The sequence below is a fragment of the Coccidioides immitis genome (assembly GCF_000149335.2).
Source record: "Coccidioides immitis RS genomic scaffold supercont3.1, whole genome shotgun sequence".
NCBI lineage: Eukaryota > Fungi > Ascomycota > Eurotiomycetes > Onygenales > Onygenaceae > Coccidioides > Coccidioides immitis.
Genome location: NW_004504310.1, coordinates 4,466,043 through 4,488,222, shown reverse-complemented (window position 1 = coordinate 4,488,222; position 22,180 = coordinate 4,466,043). Strand labels below are relative to the sequence as shown.

Here is a 22,180-nt window from a genome sequence, read left to right as displayed (position 1 = left end):
ACATCCCAGCATTCATCTTTGAGCGCCTTTCAACAGTCTTTCAAGACGTCTTTCTAATTTGTTTTATAAATATTACTTTTAGCCTTCTTTTTAATTTCGCAATAGCGATTTCTAAGTGCGAGGACCCTTCTCGTTGCCCGATCGACAACGCAGCAGAGCGCGACTCCCTTTCCTTTTTTTCTCCCTTTTTATTTTTTTTTTTGAAGCCCCTGCATATAGCGACGTTTGCCATCGTTCATGGCTTAACAACATCAAAGTTGGAAGGGACTTTGGAATTGATCGTCTTTCGAGTCCTGATCGGCCATCATGTCAGGCTTCGGCGCTGGCTCTGGCTTTGGGGGCTTCGGCTCCGGTAACCAGCAACAACAAAGCGGTGGGTTCGGAACTGGATCAGCTTTTGGGGCATCAGGCTCAGGTAGGTTCTCTATTGTTGGTTTCCTTATTTTTCATTCATGTCATGCGATGTTTGGTCGTGTGGCGATATTCTGGGTCCTATTCTCCGACGGTTCGACTGGATCTCGTTGTCTTCAAGAAGGAGAAATAAAATCTCAGCAATAAGCGATAGAAACGAAGATCCTGGGACGGATGCCTGTCGGCAGAAGCAAGTATTCCAGGAAAGCAGCCGTCTAATGCGAATGTTCCATTCGTCTAGGCTTCGGGTCCGGATCCTCTTCGTCACCGTTTGGTTCCGCAGCAAATACATTTGGTGCTTCCAGCGGCTTTGGATCAGGAGGAGGTACGTGTTTACTGTCAAATCTCCTGCATTACTGCGACAGACGAAGATTTTCACCTCCAGTTCTGTTGTCTGAAGACTGTCCTATCGTTTTCTTTTGCCGTGAGAAAAAATGATTGTATGCGGCAAATATGGCTATCTTCAGTACTACCTTTTGCGACGTACCAAGGGACTTTCCTGGCTTCTGGCGCGAATGTAGCACCTGTCCCAGGAAGCTCCCAGCTTCCAGGGATACCAATGCGAATGCGCCATAGAACAACATATTTATTTATATTTGTGACTCTTCTAAGCTAACGGTGTTTCTTCTCGATTAGGTTTCGGCGCTCCTACTGCACAAACAAACCCCATTTTTGGAGGTCAGAATAAAGGATTTGGGTCCACCCCGACATCCACTGGAGGTATGTTTGGATCGGGAACAAGCACGTTCGGTAATACAGGCTTCGGATCAGGCAGTTCGTTCGGCAACACTCCAAGTACAGGGAGCAGTGGTATGTTTGGGAGCAATCAGACATCTGGCTTTGGAAGCGGCAGTCAGGGTAGCAGTCTCTTTGGTGGAGGAACTACAGGCGGAACCGGGTTTGGCGGTGGGAGTGCATTCGGTAGCGGAACAGCTTTGGCTGGCGCCATTCCCCCGGCAAGCGGAACCGCAAATCCACCGTTCAGCGCATATGAAGAAAAAGACTCTTCGGGGACATGCCATTACCAAAGCATTAGTTGCATGCAGCCGTACTTGAAATATTCCTTCGAGGTATATCACCATGGATTTAATTTCTTTTTCTGTTCGAACATTCTCACTAACTCCGAGATAGGAACTTCGCGTTGCGGATTATGACCAAGGACGCAGATACGGAAATGCTAGCGGTCAGGCCGGAGCATTTGGAGCAACTGCCTTCGGGGGTTTCCAACAGCCTGCTGGCGGGTTTGGCACTCAAGCTTCTAGTAATCCCTTTGGTGCAGCCTCAAGCGCGCCTTCAACTTTTGGACAGACAGCGACAAGCGGTTTTGGAAGTGGTACTTCAACAAACCCATTGTTTGGGGCTACGAAGCCAGCTGGCTCAGTGTTCGGTCAAACCCCTACCTCACAGCCAAGCGGTTTCGGCACAACCACAACTGGCACCGGGGGATTTGGGTCAACTACAGGTACGGCTTTTGGTTCAGGTAATCTCCTCGGCAATCAGCAAAAGACGGGATTCGGCACGGGCACCACTGGGACTGGATTTGGTGGATTCGGACAAACCGCACCTACCACTAGTGCTTCGCCGTTTGGAGGCACTACAGCCACGTCCTCCCCGTTTGGTCAGCAGCAAGCTGGAAGCGGTGGCTTTTCAGCCTTCGGTCAAACCCAACAGAGCCAGCAAAATAAGCCAGCATTTAGTGGGTTCGGAACCACCACGCAACAGCAACAGCCGGCCGGAGGAACCCTATTTGGGGGAACGCCTGCAGGTACCGGAACTACAGGGTTTGGAACAAGCCTCGGACAACAAGGTGGCACATCGCTGTTCGGGGGTACGACTGGACAGCAAGCCACATCAACTAATTTATTTGGCGGTCAGCAGCAACAACAGCAGGAACAGAAGCCGAATCTGTTTGGCAATCTTGGGACCGGAACTTCGACCACGGGCACCAGCGGCTTTAGTGGATTTGGAACCCAACCTCAACAGCAACCGGGATCCAGCTTGTTTGGAGGAACACAACAACAGCAAAAGCCAAGTCTTTTTACCCCCAGCACAGGCCAAACTGGTAGCTTGTTTGGTACTCAAGCAAGTGCAACTCCTGCCTCTACTGGTGGCTCTTTGTTCAATCTCGGTGGTGCGAATCAGAACGCACAACAGCAAAATACCGGTGGATTAGGCTTGGGCTCGTTGGGTAGCGGCAGCATGTTCGGAACTCCACAGCAACAAACACAACAGCAGCCTCAGGCTACTGGCCTTCAAGCGTCGCTCCTGGAAGGCAATCCTTACGGAAACCAGTCAATCTTCTCTGGCCTGCCTGCACCGAATGCTCCCTCTCCAGGACCCTTAGCCACACCACTGTCCGCGAGTATCAAACAAAAGCAAAGAACACCACTGCCTATGTATAAAGTTTCTCCTCATGCTGCAAACCGCCTCATCACCCCTCCCACTCGCCAAGGATACGGATTTTCGTATTCTACATATGGCACTCCTAGCAGCTCCATTGGTACACCGACTGGAACGAGCCTGTTAAGTAGAAGTTTTAATGGAGGAAGCTTGGGGCGGGGCTTCAGCAAGAGCCTTTCGGCAAGTAGCTTACGCAGATCCTTCGAGCCAGAAACGGATAGCATCCTGTCCCCGGGAGCATTTTCTCCGGGAAGCTCTCGATATTCAAGCTCGAACTTGAAGCGCTTGACAATCGACCGGAGTCTTAGAAATGACCTATTTGCACGGGCACCCCAGCCCCCGGCCACAATTACGAATGGCGATAGTACTCCACAGCAATCTAGCAAACTCAAGAAGAGAGTCAGCTTTGATTCTCCCATTGATAGCGAGGAATCATCTGCGAAAGCTGATGGAGCTCTTGTCCACGTGCAAAGCTCAACCCCGGAGCCAACACCGGAAGAATTGGGCTTCTTGCGGTCGGGTAAACAGAAGAGCACTGCTGCCGAATCGAATAAAGTGAGAGAGGTTGAGAATGTCAATGGCACCCCCGACGGTAAATCTTCCGCTAGCTCCAGCGACCAGCCTGAGATGGAACAGATCCGAGGAAATGAACTTGCCATCGTCCCTGAAGACCGTGAGCAAGAAGAAGTTGTTACACCAGAGAAGCCCGGACTGGTGAAAGTTCCAGAGAGAGACCCTCAGCCTGGAGAATATTGGATGAAACCATCCCGCCAAGAGATCAACAAAATGACGCGCGAGCAACAGAAACAGGTATCCAACTTTACCGTGGGTCGCAAAAATTGCGGCAGTGTTACGTTTAATAAGCCTGTTGACCTCACAACGGTTAATCTCGATGATGTGATGGACTCGATCGTCGTGATCGGATTACGTTCCATCACTGTATATCCTGAGGAAGGATCTAAGCCACCGCGAGGCAAAGGCTTAAACGTCCCGTCCACTTTGACAATTGAAAACTCTTGGCCACGAGGTCGCGACAAGAAGGCTCCTTCGCCACTGACGAGTGGACCACTCTTTGATAAACATATCGAGCGTTTGAAGCGCGTTACGAATACCGAATTTGTCGAATATCGGAAGGATAAGGGTATTTGGATTTTCAAAGTTCCACACTTTACCACTTACGGGCTTGATTATGATGATGACGATGAAGGTGAGAGTTTTGATCAAAGCACTATGAGTGCTCATCCTGACATGGTCACTCCAAAGGCTCAAATTCCCTCACATCATCTCGGGTCAGAATTTAATGATTCAACAATTAGCGTCGATGATTCGTTTGACGACTCAATGATCGGAGTCGAAGACGATACGTTCGAATTCAAAAAAAGAGGTTTAGTTCCTGGAGCCTTTACGAACCAGTCTGTTATTGGTAAATCTGTGTCCTTTGAGTCGGATGAAGAGCAAGAATCTTTTTTAGGGGAGGGCTCCGTGGGTTCGAATTCTGAAAATGGATATGTTGAAGAAAGTGACGGTCATGACACTGTCACATCAGAACTTGAATCAGACAGGGACGAGACGATGGATATGGCTGGTGCATTTCCTGTCCCTGACTATACCGCGGAGCAACCTACTCCAATCAGCCCCCAAAAATCAACTTTCGAACACTCGCGAATCGGGCATATGGATGACTTGAGTTTAAACTTGAGCGGAAATTGGGCAGAGCAGTTGCAGCGCACCATCAGTCCTCGGAAACAAGATCGACAAGCTCTGCGCGAAATCCAAAACAGTGTCTTTGCGGACAGAGACGGGAGTGATGACACCCCAAAGGCAAAATCCCAAGACAGCAAGGACAAAGGATTTGCTACAAGCATCGATCTTATGAACTCCCTTTTCCGACCGCGGCAGGCCAGTCCGCGAAAGTCTCAGGTGGCGAAAACTCGGGAAGGATTCGAGGTTTGACTCCTTTTTCTTTTCTTTTCCCTCTTTGTACTTAACTCCCTTAGTTGACACTATTTTGCGGCTGTACGTAATTGAGAAATTAAGGAACGCTGTACTAAGATATTCTCTCTTTTAGTGGCCATATGCCAAGAAGCCTAAAACTTTCGCCGGAAAACCCGGTGACATGCCGGAAGATGATGTTAGCTTCCATTCCTCGTTTAAACCCAGATGGGCAAATTTGAATACACTTATTCTTCGCGGGGTTGCTTCGCCATCAATGCTTGATGCTCACGAACCAGAGATTATACTTTACAAGCTTGGAGATATGAAGGAGGTTTGTGCTTATGAGCGTAGTCACACCAGCACAAGTTTTACTAACAGATTCGATTAGAACCAAGATGCCTTGCTCTTGCAAAAGGCTCGTTCAGTTATACAAATCATCGATGACGTCCCATCCGCTAGCTTGTCTGTCGCTGATTTCCTTGCTTTAATCGACGTTGTCCAGGAAGAATCACCGGAAGGCGAACTAGAACGACGGGTTTGGCAACTAGCATATATCCTTTTTAATGATGATATTGAGGATGATATATCGGCTGGAGTCCCGGAGCACTTCCGCAAGCAATATCTCCACCGCATCAAGAAAGATCGCCTCAGTCTACTGTGGGAGGATATCATCCGCCAAACTCATGGTGCCAATGTTGAGGCTAGTGCAACTGCAGAAGAACGAGCAATCAGATATCTCTGCCTCCATAGAGTTGAAGATGCGTGCAAGGCCCTCATCGAAGGTGGAAACCCCCACTTAGCAACGCTGATTTCTCAAGCTGGACGAGATGAAACTATTAGAAAGGACATGAAAGACCAAATTGAGTTCTGGCGGAACCAGAATGTACTCTCTGAAATGACTGAGCCTATTCGTGCGCTGTACGAACTCGTTGCCGGTAACTGTCTTCGTAGCGAGGGCAAACCAAATGCAGCCATCGAGGATCGAACATCGACTTTCAGTATCTCCGAACGGTTTGGTCTCGACTGGGTCCAAGCGTTTGGTCTCCGCTTGTGGTATGGTATCGGCGAAAGTGACTCTATTGAAGCCGCCGTGAGTCTGTTTCAACATGATATCTCCCATGGGAACGAGCCTGCGTATCCGACTTCGATCTTTGGGGACCGTCGGGAGCAGCCAGGGGCTGACTTACCTGAATCTCCTCTGTGGGTTATCTTGAAAATCTTTGCGGTTGCCAAATATAATGGAAAACATCCCGAAATTCAACCAATCTGCGTACCACGAGATATTATGCCTGAGGCCTTTTCTGCCCAGGGGTTACATAGCCGACTCTCATTCCAACTATTCCATCATATCTGCAAGGTCGCACGTCAATACAACGCACTTGAAATCGATGAGCATCGTGCAGATCAACTTGCTCTTAATTATGCCTGGGAACTTGCTGCTTCGGAGGAATATGGCCCGGCGTTATTCGTTCTTCTATATCTCAATCGTGCCGTGGATCGTGAACGTAGTATTAAAGAGATGTTATGCCAATTTGCTGAGTTGCTCCCTGCACCAGTCCTAGAAGATGAAACAACGAGTGTTATGTGGAAATATCTCACTCAGGAACTCCGTCTTCCGACCCCCTGGATCTGGGCCGCGAAAGCACTCTTTGCACGGTCCGCAGGTGTAACACCTACAGAGGTTGGGTGTCTTCTTAATGCTAGGCATTGGGACGAAGCCCATGATACGTTCTGCAGGGTTGTTGCTCCGCGGCTCGTCATTGAGCGCGATTACGATACACTTAAATTGTTGCTCGATGTATTTGGCAAAACCCCAGAAAGAAGGATTCGTGGGTGGCCACAAGAAGGTGGATTGTATCGAGATTTCCTGGCTTTAGTGGATGTTCCAGGGATTCGGAAAGACCAGGCTGTGTTGAAAAGACTGACCAGCACACTGATAAATGCGGGTGAAAAAATCGAGAAGAGCACAACAGTGCCTTTCGAGGAGAAAGTGGCGTTAAAGGAAATTGGTCGATTGGTCGCTGGGTGGTGCACGAATGACATTGGCAGTGTAAGTTTGATTTTGGCCTTCTAGTAGTCGCGTACGTCTCTTCTGGATTGTTTACTAACCAAACACGCCTTTTTAGACTCTGCAGCCGGCTGATATACTTCGCCTTCCAATGACACAAGACGCAAGACGTATTCATGCCGCGGAGGTTAGCAAGCGATATTATCGGGCAATTATGGCCAGTGGGGCTTGATTTATTGTGACTTGAAAAAATGAAGATGGAAAAATAGTTACACATGTATGATTTGATGGGAAGTTGATTGGGAGGATTGGTCGGCAGCTCTCGCCTGTGGATCACCACTGTGATAGCGGCCATATTTGTGGCAATTGCTCCAGCATTTAGTGATTTTTTTGATTGAATTGATTCAGCCCTCAGTTGCTGGAAGTAACTCAGCTCTGGACGTAGCGTCATCCAAGGTAGAAAATTAGTTAGCGAAACCCATAACACATACTCCCTATTTTGTGCTCGTTTCTTTCCAGTTGTCTACTTAACATCACACACAATAATTTCAGAATCTAACCTCATTTCATTGTACAATATAGAAATCCTAATGGCAAAAGGTAAGTACAAGCAGTATATGGGGAGCACAACAAACGAAAAATGTAGGTTGGATCAGTTCAGCTAGGATCCCATCATCCCAGTTTAGGAAGATTTATATTCTATACCTCGAATTTTGCCATGGAACCTCTCCAATCGAAACACTATCTACTGTCCTGGAGAGATAAGTTTGCCAGCATCCCGAGCTAAAGGATCCCAGCCACCAGCAAATGTAGGCTTTCCACCATTTTGTTGAGCGAATTTCTGTATTCTAGCCTCAAGCTCTGGTCTGAAATGACGAATGAGACCCTGGATAGGCCAGGCGAAAGCCTCACCAAGAGCGCAGATAGTGTGGCCTTCAACTTGCTTGGTGAGTTCCTGGAGCATATCAATCTCGCGCTCGCGGGCCTGGCCGCGTTCGAAGCGCTGCATGATCTGCATAGTCCATTTACTGCCCTCACGGCATGGTGTGCATTGGCCGCAGCTCTCGTGCTTGTAGAAATACGAGAGACGGGAAATGGCTCGGACAACGTCGGTAGATTTATCCATAACGATGACGGCAGCTGTTCCAAGACCAGATTGGGAGTCCTTCAGGGCGTCGAAATCCATGATTTGGTCATCACAGACGTGTTTAGGGAGGATTGGGGTAGATGATCCACCAGGAATGACGGCAAGAAGGTTGTCCCAACCGCCTCGGACACCGCCGCAATGACGGTCAATGAGTTCGCGGAGAGGAATGGACATTTCTTCTTCGACGGTGCAAGGGTTGTTGACATGACCAGAGATACAGTAAAGTTTTGTTCCCTGGTTGCGCTCACGGCCGAAAGAAGCGAACCATTTACCTCCACGACGACAAATTGTTGGTGCTACGGCAACAGTCTCGACGTTTGTGACGGTGCTGGGGCAGCCGAATAGACCAACCGCAGCAGGAAACGGAGGCTTTAGGCGTGGTTTTCCGGCCTTTCCTTCAATGGATTCGATCAATGACGTCTCTTCACCGCAAATGTAGGCTCCCATCCCCCGATGGATATAGATATCGAAATCATAGCCAGAGCCGCAAGCATTCTTTCCAATCAGACCAGCTTCATATGCCTCATTGATCGCACGCTGCAGGATCGTCGCCTCGTGGTAGAATTCTCCGCGAATATAGATGTAAGCGGCGGTAGCGTTCATCGCACGGCCGGCCACGAGGCATCCTTCGACTAGCTTGTGGGGGTCCTTTCGCATAATTTCACGATCTTTGCATGTTCCTGGCTCTCCCTCGTCGGCATTTACGACAAGATATCGAGGTCGTGGGTCCTTGTCCCAGTCTTTGAAATTCATGAAAGACTACCAACCCAGATGGTCAAGAGTTAGCAACTAATCCCGCAGGTAAATCATTGGCATAACTTGCACCAAGCCAAAATCCATACATACCCATTTCAACCCCGAAGGGAAACCAGCACCTCCTCTCCCTCTAAGTCCGGAAGCTTTAATTTCGGAGATGATCTAAAAACCAAACCATATGTCAGCAATCATCATCTACTTTCAAAGAAGCGGAAGATCAAGAAGAAAGCGTACCCAATCATGTCCCTTCAGCAAAATCTCTTTTGTCTTGTACCAATCGCCGCATTTCATCGCATTCTTCAGATCCGGGCCATGTCTACCATACAAGTTCTGAAATATGCGGTCCTGATCTTTTAATCCTCCGTGGACTCTGGGCGGAGGCACCGCTGCGGGGTCCTGAACGGTAGCATATTGGCGCTGCTGCTGCGTCTGGAGTTGCTGCGGTTGCTTCTGCTGCTGTGCAGACTGTTTCTGGGAGGATGGGAAGCGAGCGGTGCTGGTGGCGGCCGCGGCACTTGCGGACGAGAGGGCGCGCGACGAGAGGTGGGAGATGGAATGGGTCGTGGGAGCCACCACTGCCCTGGAGATCATGATGGGCTCTTTTTCTCGTTTCTGAGCTCCAATTGAGCGACGGGTGGAGGTGAAGTTCGGCGTGAAAGATGATGTTTCGTGGACGTTGTTGGTATTTCCGCCTCTTCTGATTGGCAAGAAACAAGTAGGTCACGTGATGCTGACCGTTCTGCCGAGCGACCGAAAAAACCAGCGACATAAAAAAATAAAATTAAACAATATCGTTGGGATCGCAGGCAAGACAAAGAAAAATAAAATGATGCATTACGGCTCATGTCTCAATGCAGTGAGTATAAATATATGCAGCTGCCATATCGACCTCTTTCCCCTCTATAAATGCGATATCCGCCTTTACTTGGCCTCGACGCTCCTCGGATCATGTGGAATGTAAAGGTAGCTATCGACGGGCGCCTGATCTAATGTTCTCGGCACGGATTCCACATCCATCAAAAAGGACAGTGGGCTTCTTGCTAGATCCACAGTCTCGTCCCTGGTAATGAGCCAAGCCCACCGCATCCAATTGCCTGATAACCAATACATCCGGTCAACAACCTTCCAGCTGTTGATCAGGTATTCCAAAGGAAACAGCCCATACTTCAGGCGTCGTGTCTTCTTGAATATCTTCTCTATAGAGTCTAACGATTTCTCTGCATCATCGTCCTCGAGAACCCAACGTACATCTTGCGGTGGTTCTGGATAATGCTCAATCAAGAACGCAACCCACTGTCGGAGACGAGCCGGAAGAATACCGCGGTTCTCATCGTCCGATGGATTTTCGTTTTGATCGATGTTTCGGTAAGCGGCAGCACAAAAACATATGAATATCGTATAAACAAGCTTCGTCTCGAATGGGGTCGGAATGTCTCCCTTCGGGTCACCCATAGCTTCGAGAATGCCTCTAACACAGGCTCTGAAGGGCTCTTTCGCAGTTCGGGTAAGGGTCTGGGAAACAGCATCTCCATAGAACAACTCCCCACCGTGTTTCAAGCTGGAGGGATGGTCCGTGATTAGCGACTGAATTTTGTTCAAGACCCTTTGGTTAAATCGCCGCTCGGGAAGAGCCTTCATGACGATATCGAACCAGCTAGAATAATCAGAGCATAATATCTCCACACTCTTTGCTCGTTGCAGCGTCCATTCGGCAATCGCGATGGCACACTCCGATATGTACATTTGACCTTCCCTATAGAAAGTCGCATTGCGCTGCTTTGAATTTTTCGGCTCCTTTTTGAAACACGCGCTGGTTTTTATTATCAAAACGGTTTGCATCAATATCTTAATCAATTGGCCAAGTCCGTAAAGAAGGCATCGGGAGCCGCCGTATTTCTCGAATGGAATATATATTCTGTTCTCTTCGATCTGCAGGTCAGCTAATTCTCGACGATTGGCTGACATCACCGCTACCGCATCTAATAAGCCCAAAGAAAAGACGGAGGTCTCCAACGTTCGACACTGAGAAGGCAAGGGGTAAAATATATTATAGACGTAATATTTATCCTCATTTGGAATGGATCCAGGCGTAGCAAAGCGTTTATACTGCTCTTTCTTGGCTACAAGTATTGGGCTGCCAGCTGGAGGCTTTAGGGAAAGTTCCCGGTAATCACATATATTACCAGGGATGCAAAATCCGTAGTTCAGCATCACTAATAATGTCAGTATCCATTTTGTAAAGAGCTTATATTGCATGAAAGTGCTGCACGTACAGCGTTCATTGTTCCGAGGTCCGTAGTTGTTAGGGACTTCTTGACCTGGGAGGAGAGTTTTGTGCACGATGAGGCCAACCACGCCCTGCGAAGTCCTCCATTCTACCTGTGCCAGGGGCTGGTGGTTGGTCATGTCGAGTAACGGTACCAAAACTGAAAATTCACCTCCAGTTACATTAATTGATTTGGAATTTTTGACATAATCTTTTAGGACCTCGGACGAGAACGCGCGAGATATAATTATCGAGGACGCCCAAAGAAATCGCTCCCTAAAAATCTTATTTGGTACACTTATCCCAGCAGATTCTTGAAATAAGAGAACTTACCAGGTGTAGTTTTTTGTGTTTTTATTCGGAGATTCCTTGAGCATCTGCAACCCAACCTCATACGTCGTCTTCAGCTTTATAAGCATGTTTTCGCGTAGCTTTAGCAAATTAGTTCCTTCTAGCCATTCTAGATCCTCGTCACTGTAATATTCAAGTCTCGTGAGTTGGCTATCTTCCGGAAGACTTCTGATATACGGAGCCCAAAACGATTCATCCCCCAAAAGATATTGATCCATTAGTAAAAAGGCCGATGCACCCTTCTCCTTCACCGCAGGAAGGAATTCCGGCGAGCATAGAAAGCCGTGTGACGGGACGCCTTTGATAATCTTCTCCAGGTTCGCAACAGACATCGTTGCCTGGATGGGACAAGAGGCAACACATGTCCCGCTGGCAAGATTTTCGGGCAAGAAATGCTGAACACGAAGGCATTGCCCCTTTACAGGATCAGTGCTTAATTGAATCCCGTCGGCGAGGCCTCCCCCGAGCTCTTTGACCCACTCTAGTAAAGACTTTGGCGAGGATCTCGGAGGCGAATCAGAATTGGCACTTGATTGGGTTGGGATCAGTGATCTGTTTCCATTGCTTCAGCATCTGAAATTCAAGCGTATGTACGGAGTATGTCAGGAAGAGATAAAGAATGAAAATCCCTGTAGTCTCCAGAGAGGTTGTTCCAATCACACAAGTTGATGTCGCAGGATCGACATCGCACTCCATGCCACTAAGGTGTTGACTAATAAATGTAACACCTTGAAAAGCTCATGAATGATGATAGACGGCAAGATCTAGCCATTTCAAAAGGATGAAGTAGCATATTCAGTTCTGGCATTCAACACGGATATCATTGCCTAGTGCTTCGTCGTCCCTCTTCAGATGAAAGGAGGGGCGAAGAAAAAACAAAAAGAAAAATGGCACACCAGACAAGATAAGATGAAAATCACTAAAATAAAACGACTTACCCATCAGATGCATCGACATCCATATCTCCCTCTACCTGGAGTGACATGGATCCTATTTCTGCACTCATAGTAGCCTGACACTCTGCTCTCGAAAGCCTCTGCGCCTCTGCTCCCTCCCAAAGTTCGGCGCTTAAAAATATGTGGTAGTTGGAAAACTTAAAAAGTCCCAATAGGCTTCGTCGTCAAGAAATGCGAACAAGACAGATTACTGTAGCCATCAACTTACTGCATGGGACGGTATTGGCAGATAAGAACGGACAGGTGGAATTTCCCACTTGCAATAAAATCACCATCTGCTCTGGTAGTATACAATGTATGTACAGGAAGGGAACAAGAAGGCGAAGAAGAAGCGGAGGAAGCAACAGTCCAAAAAAAGACCTTTCCCAAATGCCAGCAGTAAGAAAATCAAAGCGTCAGAATCATCCGTCATAAAGCAAGTAGAACCCAGGAAGCAGAAGCAGAAGAACCAACAACCTTATCCCCCTCCATTCCCTCCCTTTGGTCTATCCCCGTAGAGTATCCGATTGGTATCACAAAACGAATCTATCCTCCCCCCTCCCGGTCTGCATCAGATCTATCGAGACAGTGAGAAAACAACAGATGGCACCACTCTCTACAAGAAATCGTAAGGGGCCTATGCATATACCTGATGTCGGACACTCGTCCGGACAACGAATCGAAATCGAACCGACTTAAGAGATCCGTAACATCAAGCAGAGGGCGTGTTAATTGGAAGGAGTCCTCCTCCCTGGCACAAGAATCTCTATCAAACCCTCATCTTCGTCATCACTATTGTCGTGTTGCCCACTGTTATTCGAAGACAAGGTCGTGCTGTTTGCGTAGCGCTCTCGACCGAAAAAATCCGAGTACCCAATGGTCTCTCGGATAAGCGTTTCTTCATCGTCATCGTCCGAATACGAGCTGAATCCAGTAGATGGCTCGACTATATCCCCCACTTCGTCGTCGTCGTCGTCGTAGACCTCAAGTGGAAGGCGGTAGTTACGTTGGACTGCTTCGATGCTTTCGTCATCATCAGACGAACTTGACGAATACGCACTTGGCGGCTGGAAACTGGAAAAGAATGAGTGTCGCGGCGACGACGATCCTTCTCCAGGCATTGCGAACGGCGATACAAATTCCAGGTCAGCGTTGGGGTCTAGGTCTCGGTCGTCATCCGCACTGAGAAACGGATTGCTCGTCGGGGCGGTCCCGGAAAAGTCTTCCCTTTGGTTGGAGAAACCCGGTCTGCTATCTGGAACAATCTCATTCTGGTTTTTGGCATCCGAAGCATCCTTTCCAGATGCAGATGCAGCCTTTTCAGCAGCTTCCTTTTGAGCAGCTAGACGGGCGGCAAGCTGTCGTCGAGCACGCGACGGCCCACTGCTAAGAGACGTGGGAGGAGGGGGAGGAAGAATCGAAATCGGACGACTTGTCGGGCCATCGGCTCCCTAATAAGTGGGTTAGCTCCGGAGACAAAGGTGAAAAGGTGCAAAAGGAGACCTAGAGACAAAATAGGAATTAAACAATAGTGCTTGTACATATGACAAAGAGCGAGAAAAAGCCGTAGATGAGAACACATTTTCTCGCATCTATTCAGAAACCGAAACATGAGAGGAAAATAATAGTGTTATTTTGCAAAGAAGAAAGGCTAGAACCATGATGATCCGCCAGCTATGCTGTAGAATGCGGAAAAGCTTGATCCAAGCATGCATAAGCTCAAAAAGACAAGGAAAAAAAAAAAAAGAACGCCCAAACATAGGTATCTGAAGGGGGAAAAAAAAATTAAAGTGTTTTTGTGAAATATGAACATATGCACGCCAGTCGAAGGAGAATAATCGGATGCAAATCGCTGGCAAAAACACATGAAAGAGTTATGATGTCGTAAAGTGCAAGGTAATGTGACCATCAGAAAATGTTTATGAAAATCGTCAAAGGAATTCATGCTCTCCCAATCACTGATCCATCATGTCAATATCTTCGAAGGAACTTTCACCCACATTTGCAGAGTCTAACCCATCATTATTTGTGTTTTGGAAGCCACGATGTAAATCCTCGGGATCTTCCATCTCTTCGTCTTCGTCATCACTCGAGCTGCCGAATCCACTGAATAGCGAAGCGGTACCAGCTCCGTAGCCCAAGACTCCACCGGAAACCGTTCCTTGATTCGAGAAATTCAAACTGTCGAAACCAGAGCTTGGGATCGATCCGTTCAAGCCGGCATTAGTGAGTGCAGAAGATGTACCCAGCCCCTGACCTCCACTGATCGCGTTCAAAACAGCTTGCCGATGGCCCATTGACATATCCGGCTTGACGCCGCCAAGGATGGCATTATCACGTTCCCTTGTCTCGGCAAGGGTATTCTCGACAAAATTAACCCAATCAGGATGTAATACGGTTTTCATTATCTCTTTGGGCAATGCCTCTGGGCTGAGCCGTTCTGTGAACTTAACAACCTCTTCGGAGATGAGCGTTAAGTGTCCCATATATCCGAGCCGTGTTTTTTTCGCAGCCTCAGCTTCGTCGTTCGCGCGTTGACCCTTGACAATTTGCGCCGGGATCTCAGCCTCCTCGAATAGATTGACCACTAAAACCTGATTGAAGCCCTGTTCCATGGAGCCGTTCAATGCCTGCTGAATAACATCGTATACAACGTTGTGAAGAAAGTTGTTCCAAGGAAAACGAAAGAAAAATGACTAAAATGATCAGTTAGCCTAAGTCAGAAGTTAAAAAGGGATACTGGTGGCCCACTCACCAATATCGTGGGTAAAACATTATGCTTATAAAACATTATTTTTAAGTAATCCCCGACGACTGGACGACCGTTTGAATCTTCTTGAATATATTGAACAAACTTTTCTCTTTGGCTTGGACTGAGGAGCTGTTGACCACATGAAGCATAATCATTCGAACCGTCCTCTTGTTTTTGGTTCTTTGCTATCGGAGGAACCTTGGCTGCTGGAGATGGCGAAGGGGTAGGAAGATGGTTTGGCCGATTTTGGTCACAGGTAACTTCTTGAGCTGTATCATTTAAGGCTAGTGCGGAGGTAACTTGATCTGAACTCTGCGACTCAGTAGGACTTTGGTTAATGGACTCAATTTTAAAGCCTTGGACCTTCTCAGTTAACCCAGAAGATGTTGGTGATGTTGGCCCTTCTTGTTCAGAAACACCAGCTGAGGGTGGTGGTGGCCTTTCTGGGAGTTTCTCAGTCGACGAAGGGTCATTTCGAGGAGGAGTAAGAGGCTCGTCTACTAGATCGTCACGCACTCCCAACTTGCGCACATGAGTGAAGGTGCCAACGCATGACTTGGTATCCTCCTCATTTGTGTTTTCAGGAGTGCCTTTGGCTTCCAAAATGACACTAGCCGAGCCAACGTCTTCGAAACCATCTTCTTCTCCCGTATTGGAGCTATCAATTCTTCTGATCTCGTCGGGGGAGCCTGAACCAAGCGCCGAGGGCGATATTCCGTTGCCGAATTCATTAGTATTTTCGGTATACAGCAAACCGGAGTCTTCGTCTTGTCGACTAAAGGCTCCCAAGTTTCGTAGGCGCTCTCGTTCACTCTCTCGTATTTGCATATATTCATCACTACCAATCTCGTTGTGTAATCCCATATTACTGCAATGCAATAATTCTGCCATGAGTTCGCAAGTTTTGAACCTATCGAATCCTAGGGGCTCGACCTTTGATCCCCATGCTGTGCTTAACCGACCTCGCTCGATTACCTTGTATGTGCCACCCTCATTAACCGTTCGGTCTGAACTGAGGATTAACTTCATAAAGTCAGGAACATGGTCAGCGAATATGCGCAGAAGGGTTCCCAAGTAAATGGGGTCGTGGTTGGAAGGTGTCGCATCCCGGCCCTCAGGTGGCTCTGGGTCATAATCTGGATTGTTTTTGCGGATAACATCGATCACAATTCCAACTGCGACAACGAGAGGATTTCCGCCTTGTAGCATTATGGAGATCAGATTTCGCAAGCATGGTTCCGAGACTAACTGGCGAGTAAGACTATTTGGACCAATACAAGGTTGTTCATTTTGTGCCGCATTTGCAGATATTGTAATGAGTGCTTTGAGAAAATCACCAGCGGATGTTTGTGTCGAAGCAGAGTGTTCAGTCGAAATATAGGATAATAGGATTGGTATGAAGTTGTTCGAATAGAGCCACTGATTAATAAGTGTGATGTTAGCCTGACGATAAATCGTTTGGTACCAAGGGATGGGGAGGGTAGTAGGAAGGCCCTCACCTCTGTAACCACCAGACCAGCCTCGGGCTTGTCCAAGCTAATAATCTTCAAAAGTAAATCCATCACAGATGGGTTATCCACGTGCCTCAGCATCGTCTCGATAATGCCATCTAGGGACATGACAAACGAAATCATTTCCGGTGTCTTTTGATCAAGCAAGACTTCATTAACCTTATAGAAATAGCTAGACTGCAATGAATCAAGGGGTGTTTTCCCGTGCAAGAACTGCCAGAAGATTCGAAGCGATTCCTCATTTAGCATCATGGCCTCTATTATGGACCAAGCAGGTGCAGAGAGGACCTCCGAAGAGATGTATGCGTACTTAAGTCGAGCTTTTTCGGCATTTTCCAGTTCTTCCGGGTCGAGGTCTGCGCCTAATCCATCCGACTGTTGGGTTACTGTACTTTTCGGTTCGACGTCTCCTTCGCCCGAAACAGCTTTCTCCAAGTCGCGATCGCTCGACTTGCTTTCTCCGCAAGCCTTTATATCTTCGTTATCGTAATGGTCCTCATTGTTTAAAAGGCTAGGCGAAACAATGTATTCCAACATGCGTTTCAGGACATGATCTTCGCGGATGAATTCTATCAGCTTGGTGTTATGCTGCTTCATCTCATGCAATAGTTCCGACTCATCCAGGACCTCTTCAACGGTAACATCTGGCTTGTCCAGTAGTGTGTTAATCGGCGAAATATTCGCGTATCCGCCATACCGCCAGAACATGATGCCGATTCGATGTATCTAGAGAGGAAGGGGGAAAATTGTGAATGGAGGACAGCAGGCAACAATCATGGGTTACCGCCCCTTTGAGCACAACGCTTTTCTAGTCAGCAGACCAGAAAAACTGACGCACAACCTGCCGTCCAGGTTCCAGCAATTATGTTCGATATCGCTCAGGGATTTTATCAATTTGTATAGCCGCCAGGACTTCAAGGCGACACAGAGAGCGCGAGGCCAAACTAAATGTCATTAATCAGATCGCAGGATGGACAGGTGTGTGAAACGAAGATTAAAAGCGACGTTGCGCTGTTGGCGGGCTATTAGTATCATCATCACGAATTTACGGAGAAAGAGATATCTCGACGTTACAGAGGATAAGGCGCATCGCCAGGTGAGAGGGGCCATGACCACGGACAAGATGACGTACCTCTTTGCAATACCATTGAAAAGGGAGTGACAACAAAGCAAATATGGGTACAATAGGAGATGGATTAAGAGATGATTCAAGATGAATCATGCAAATGTACTGTCGTCAGCTGCTTGATGGTTGATATCTGATAGACGTATTTCGTAGTTGGCGAAATCGGTTGGTGTGGTTCTGGGGCTGGCTGTAGGTGCGGCTAGAAGTGAAATCACAGATCCACAGGAAACGCGAACCTAAAAAAACTGCAAAGATATCATAGAATGTTCAGTTGATGCAGGTGTGCCAACTGAAGCCAAACTGGTTTGTTGATTAACGTGAACCAGTGCTCTTGATAAGATCTCACTGTGGCGTCCGGCCTAGTCTGCTGCTGGGCGAGTGACCTTTTGCGCGAAAGTCAACCTTGACCCCCGGCATATCATGTGACTGGCCCGGTGATTCCCTGGATGCCACGGCTTGGCGTCTCAATTGCCTTAAATGCCACATTTCCAACGTCTTCAGCCCCGCCGTGGCTGGCCCTCATGACATAATCTGTCGTCGCTCGCTGCTCCTCGTCACCAAGCAATTATGGACAAACATGCCACCAACACTGTGAAGAAGAACACCGGAATGACTGTCTATGACAATCTATCTTAATCCACACTTGGTTCTCATAGCTACAAGTTCTGTTACTGTTAACGCCCCAGACAGATTTTTGTGATCCCAGCCCTGTGGCACTCCTGCGCGGAGCTCCTCCCAACTAATAGTCATCAATTCGTTGCAGCTTTAGTCTCGAATTCATAGTCATAACCACTCCTTAAAATGAACCGGCTATTCGGCGCAAAGAGCGCTGCTCCCAAGCCCAGCCTCGACGGCGCCATACAAAATGCAAGCACACCTTCGTACCCATCCCCCAACACTCCGCCACTTCATAGCCAGGCTAACACTTACCTTCCAGGTTGAAGCCCGCGTCTCCAACCTAGACGTCAAGCTCGCTGCACTCAACGCGGAATTATCCACCTACCAGTCCAAACTCTCCAAGATGCGCGACGGCCCGGGCAAATCTGCCCTCCGTCAGAAAGCCCTCAAGGTCCTCCAGCGACGCAAGCAATATGAAGCCCAGCGAGATCAATTAACCCAGCAATCCTGGAATATGGAGCAAGCGGGCATGATGCAGGATAATCTACGGAATGTGATGACCACAGTGGATGCGATGAAGACGACTACGAAGACGCTGAGACAACAGTATGGCAAGATCGATGTTGATAAGATCGAGCGTCTGCAGGATGAGATGCAGGATTTGATGGATATTGGGAATGAGATACAGGATAGTATCAGCCGTTCGTATGATATACCGGAAGATGTGGATGAGGCAGAGTTAGACGCCGAGCTGGAAATGTTAAATGAAGAAGTAATGCTTTCTCCCGAAGAAGGGTTGCCGTCATTCATGCAGGACGAAGTTGCCCCACCGTCATTCATCGACGAACCACCAGAACAGAACAAGGTTAAAGAGGCGGCAGGTGGAATTGAATGATATCCAATTTGCACTTATTTCATTTCTCCCCACTGAACCTTTTGGTGCTTTAGGGGCTTTCTATTTACCCCCCAGATCCAAGCCTATTTAAATTATGAAGAAAAGCATAAAGCCAGTCAATTTTAGCTAACTACCCGGTGTCTTTGAGAATGCCTTTCTTTGCCTAAACTGTCTCAACAGCACTAATATGGATAACCCGTCCATATTCTTAAGCTATTACTCTGTACTTGTTTACCTGGCGAAACAAATTGAAAGACAGCAAGCTGAAAGGGAAACATAACACTTTGTCGAATTGCATCTTATTAATGCAGGTAAAACATGTTTTGTCAAATTTAAGAGCTATCTATGACAGGTGAAAAGTATAACCCGCCACAAAAGCATGGTGAGAAAATGCTCACCATAAGCAGCAGATGCTCATGCTTTGCCCATACCCACAAGGACGAGCAGTGCAATGTTCAAAACAGTGATGGCAATCCAGATCAAGACACCTAGAATGGTCACCAACCAATTATTCTTCATAGACACACCCTTAACTTCCTGGCCCTCAGGATTAGAATTTCCAGTCATTAACCCCGCCTCCACTGTCATATACCGGGAGCGCGACGTAAAATAAATAAGTGGGGCAGAGACGAAAGGAAGCATCGCGCTCAAAACAACTTGTGATGCAGTTAGAGCAGCGTTTAAACCCTCTTTGCCCACAGCAGCCGCAATGATGACACTAGGAATGATGCTGATGGATCGAGTGATCAATCTCCGGAGCCAGGGCGCTACGCTCCAGTTAAGCATCCCCTCGCTAACCATTTGCCCGGCAATAGTGCAGACGATTCCTGCGGAAATTCCAGACAAAAGCAGGGCGATTGCGAAGACAGTACCGGCAGCAGGCGAGATGGTCTCGGAAAGAAGCCTGTGGATTCCAAACAGGTCTGCATCACTGGCCTCGGAACCAGAGAGCGATGCTCCGGCAACAATAAGGATGCTGCTGTTCACGAATAGGGCAAATGTGAAGAGTGAAAGGACCAGTTCGAGTACCGAGTACTTGAGGCATCCGCGTATCGCGTGAACTGTAGGCCGATATTTATCCTCATAGGTATTGCCATATTGCACTGATGGATCGATGTACCCGCGATTAATATCATACTCTCTGAGGCGGGATTGTACAACTCCACTTCCCAAAAAGATGGAGTGAGGCATAACAGTGGCACCGAGAATGCCACAGCTTAAGTATAGACTGACAGCTCTGTTAATAAACTGGTGACTGCAATATGCTTTGATAGAAAGAGGGGTTTAGACATACCCATTGTCCTTGACAATTGCTTCAGAGGGTAAATACCCTTTGAAAATTTCCCCTACACTGGACTCTTTGATAAGGGACAGCTGGACGCAGAAGCAACCCACGACACCAAATACGAGCGCCATGACAAAAAATTCGAAGGCTCGCAATGCCCTCATTGTTCCATGAGGTTTATAAAAGATCAATATTACCATGACATCAACAAGAGTGATGGCACAACCCGCAACGAGTGGTATGTTGAAGAGTAGATTAAGCGAAATCGCAGATCCGACCACCTGGACCTTAGGTTAGACATATCCCACAATCATCAAGGTTCACGAGGAAGTCTTACTTCAGCTATATCTGTAGCAATTATGGCAGCCTCTGACAAAACGTATAGCAAAATGTTGAGCCACTTGGGCAAATGGGCCTTACAATTTTCTGCCAGATTAAGCCCGGTAACGCTCCCAAGTTTGATGCATAGCGATTGAAGAAAGACGGCAATCACATTAGACATGAAGATGATGAACAGAAGGGAATATTTAGTGGACGCTCCGGCAGCAACGTCGGTGGCATAATTTCCCGGATCAATATAAGCGACGGCAATCAGAAAACCGGGCCCGATAAACTGGCCGAATTTTCGCAATGTTTTAACTAAGCGATGGATCAACTCTCTAGGGCCAAATTTACCCAGGTTCCCAGATCCGGCACCCCCAGAGTACCCGTGGAAATTCGGCCAGGATGAGCTCGAAATACGTCTGTTATCCACATCCTCCTCCAGGCCTACCTCCCGCTCTCCTACCGTAGACCCGTGCGCATCCTTCCCCGCGGAATGAGCGCCTGGTTCATCTTCGTCGGGGCTTTTGGACGGTATATCTTGCCCGGGGTTCAATTCGGTTCCATTTGGCCCGGTTCCTTTTCCTTTGCGCACTCTCATGTTAGCCATTCCGTTTAGGTCTTTGCGGGTGGTAAGGTCGGCGGTCAGAAGGGGAGGGCTCTGGTTCCAGCCTGGGTTGTCAGAAGGGTTATCGGTACGTGAAGGGCAATTCATCGTAGGTGACTCTCTGCACAGGACTAAGTTGCGAGACGTGCTTGAGGCGAGGTTTGTGTAGTCAAGAAGGTTGTTTTTAAAACAATTGACGTGCTGCAGACGTAGGGGCGCGGGGTTTTAACTGGGGTACGGCTATGGATGTACTCAACGGCGAGAATAATAGAGTTCGTTTCGTTCCTCTGAAAGATGTCGTCAAGTCCGCGGGTCGAAACTTGTTTCGACCCGAGAAAAGCCCTTTTTGATGCTGCTATTTCTAAACTTTTCCATCGTGCACATGAACGGCGCCAGAAGGGCCAGCGGATACCACGGGTCACGATGCCATTCTCCTGACTCCCACCACACATATTAGGTAACACATTGATCTATGTAATCTGTACGGGGTACTTAGTACTCGGGCAGAGGGTAGTGGGGCTCAAGTTTCAAATCTTAACTGGTCTTGGCTTTGCTTGGCAGAAATATAAGCTTCGAAGTAAACTCTTATGTAAGCACAAGCCGTGGTGGGCGCCGGATATTTGTCGGTCCGGGAGAGCTATGATTACCTAATAACGGAGATCTGCGCGTTGCCATGACAACCCGTCTTATCATCATCACGCTCGACGGCACCCAGCACCCCTGTCAACCTAAAACGAAACGCGACGGTAGCAAGACAGCCGTTGGTTTATTGTTGTCATTGCCGTGCCTTCGAGGCCTGAGGTAACCTCCATCTTTATAACACCCGTTCATCGACTAACGTCCGCCCTTTCAAAGC

At 47.9% G+C, this 22,180-nt stretch overlaps 6 protein-coding genes across 6 annotated transcripts; 2 read left to right on the top strand and 4 right to left on the bottom strand.

Moving 5' to 3' along the window:
• Window positions 1–16: 16 nt before the first annotated feature.
• Window positions 17–7,019, top strand: CIMG_01511 (nucleoporin SONB). Its single transcript, XM_001247739.2, has 6 exons — window positions 17–415; window positions 1,048–1,481; window positions 1,543–4,758; window positions 4,880–5,077; window positions 5,135–6,796; window positions 6,873–7,019. The coding sequence occupies exons 1-6, from the start codon at window positions 307–309 to the stop codon at window positions 6,984–6,986; spliced, it is 5,733 nt and encodes a 1,910-aa protein (XP_001247740.1). The 5' UTR covers window positions 17–306; the 3' UTR covers window positions 6,987–7,019.
• A 281-nt stretch (window positions 7,020–7,300) lies between these two features.
• On the bottom strand, window positions 7,301–9,248 carry CIMG_01512 (NADH-ubiquinone oxidoreductase 51 kDa subunit, mitochondrial; the record flags this gene model as incomplete). Its single annotated transcript, XM_001247740.2, has 3 exons — window positions 7,301–8,660; window positions 8,748–8,819; window positions 8,892–9,248. The coding sequence occupies 3 exons, from the start codon at window positions 9,246–9,248 to the stop codon at window positions 7,500–7,502; spliced, it is 1,590 nt and encodes a 529-aa protein (XP_001247741.1). The 3' UTR covers window positions 7,301–7,499.
• A 221-nt stretch (window positions 9,249–9,469) lies between these two features.
• Window positions 9,470–12,443, bottom strand: CIMG_01513 (uncharacterized protein; the record flags this gene model as incomplete). Its single annotated transcript, XM_001247741.2, has 5 exons — window positions 9,470–10,870; window positions 10,931–11,199; window positions 11,257–11,802; window positions 12,213–12,341; window positions 12,439–12,443. The coding sequence occupies 5 exons, from the start codon at window positions 12,441–12,443 to the stop codon at window positions 9,579–9,581; spliced, it is 2,241 nt and encodes a 746-aa protein (XP_001247742.2). The 3' UTR covers window positions 9,470–9,578.
• Window positions 12,444–12,454: 11 nt separating this feature from the next.
• Window positions 12,455–17,946, bottom strand: CIMG_10765 (Sit4-associated protein). Its single transcript, XM_012358889.1, has 5 exons — window positions 17,605–17,946; window positions 16,461–17,483; window positions 14,965–16,380; window positions 14,210–14,905; window positions 12,455–13,660 (listed from the first exon to the last, which is right to left on the bottom strand). The coding sequence occupies exons 2-5, from the start codon at window positions 17,178–17,180 to the stop codon at window positions 12,938–12,940; spliced, it is 3,555 nt and encodes a 1,184-aa protein (XP_012214312.1). The 5' UTR covers window positions 17,181–17,483; window positions 17,605–17,946; the 3' UTR covers window positions 12,455–12,937.
• Window positions 17,947–18,175: 229 nt separating this feature from the next.
• CIMG_01516 (SNF7 family protein) lies at window positions 18,176–20,333 on the top strand. The gene is made up of 2 exons (XM_001247744.2): window positions 18,176–18,465; window positions 18,536–20,333. Exons 1-2 carry the CDS (start codon window positions 18,400–18,402, stop codon window positions 19,109–19,111), a joined length of 642 nt encoding a protein of 213 aa, XP_001247745.1. The 5' UTR covers window positions 18,176–18,399; the 3' UTR covers window positions 19,112–20,333.
• On the bottom strand, window positions 19,526–21,432 carry CIMG_01517 (metal ion (Mn2+/Fe2+) transporter; the record flags this gene model as incomplete). Its single annotated transcript, XM_001247745.2, has 3 exons — window positions 19,526–20,339; window positions 20,406–20,677; window positions 20,734–21,432. The coding sequence occupies 3 exons, from the start codon at window positions 21,430–21,432 to the stop codon at window positions 19,526–19,528; spliced, it is 1,785 nt and encodes a 594-aa protein (XP_001247746.2).
• Window positions 21,433–22,180: the final 748 nt, after the last annotated feature.

Coding starts and splice junctions, on each gene's coding strand:
- CIMG_01511 (XM_001247739.2), top strand. CDS start 307: ATGTCAGGCTTCGGCGCTGGCTCTGGCTTTGGGGGCTTCGGCTCCGGT. Junction 4,759..4,879: donor AAACTCGGGAAGGATTCGAG/GTTTGACTCCTT, acceptor TCTCTCTTTTAG/TGGCCATATGCCAAGAAGCC. Junction 5,078..5,134: donor AGCTTGGAGATATGAAGGAG/GTTTGTGCTTAT, acceptor AGATTCGATTAG/AACCAAGATGCCTTGCTCTT.
- CIMG_10765 (XM_012358889.1), bottom strand. CDS start 17,180: ATGTTCTGGCGGTATGGCGGATACGCGAATATTTCGCCGATTAACACA. Junction 16,381..16,460: donor CTGGTCTGGTGGTTACAGAG/GTGAGGGCCTTC, acceptor CTTATTAATCAG/TGGCTCTATTCGAACAACTT. Junction 13,661..14,209: donor ATGGGTTAGACTCTGCAAAT/GTGGGTGAAAGT, acceptor CCCACTTATTAG/GGAGCCGATGGCCCGACAAG.
- CIMG_01516 (XM_001247744.2), top strand. CDS start 18,400: ATGAACCGGCTATTCGGCGCAAAGAGCGCTGCTCCCAAGCCCAGCCTC. Junction 18,466..18,535: donor TCGACGGCGCCATACAAAAT/GCAAGCACACCT, acceptor CTTACCTTCCAG/GTTGAAGCCCGCGTCTCCAA.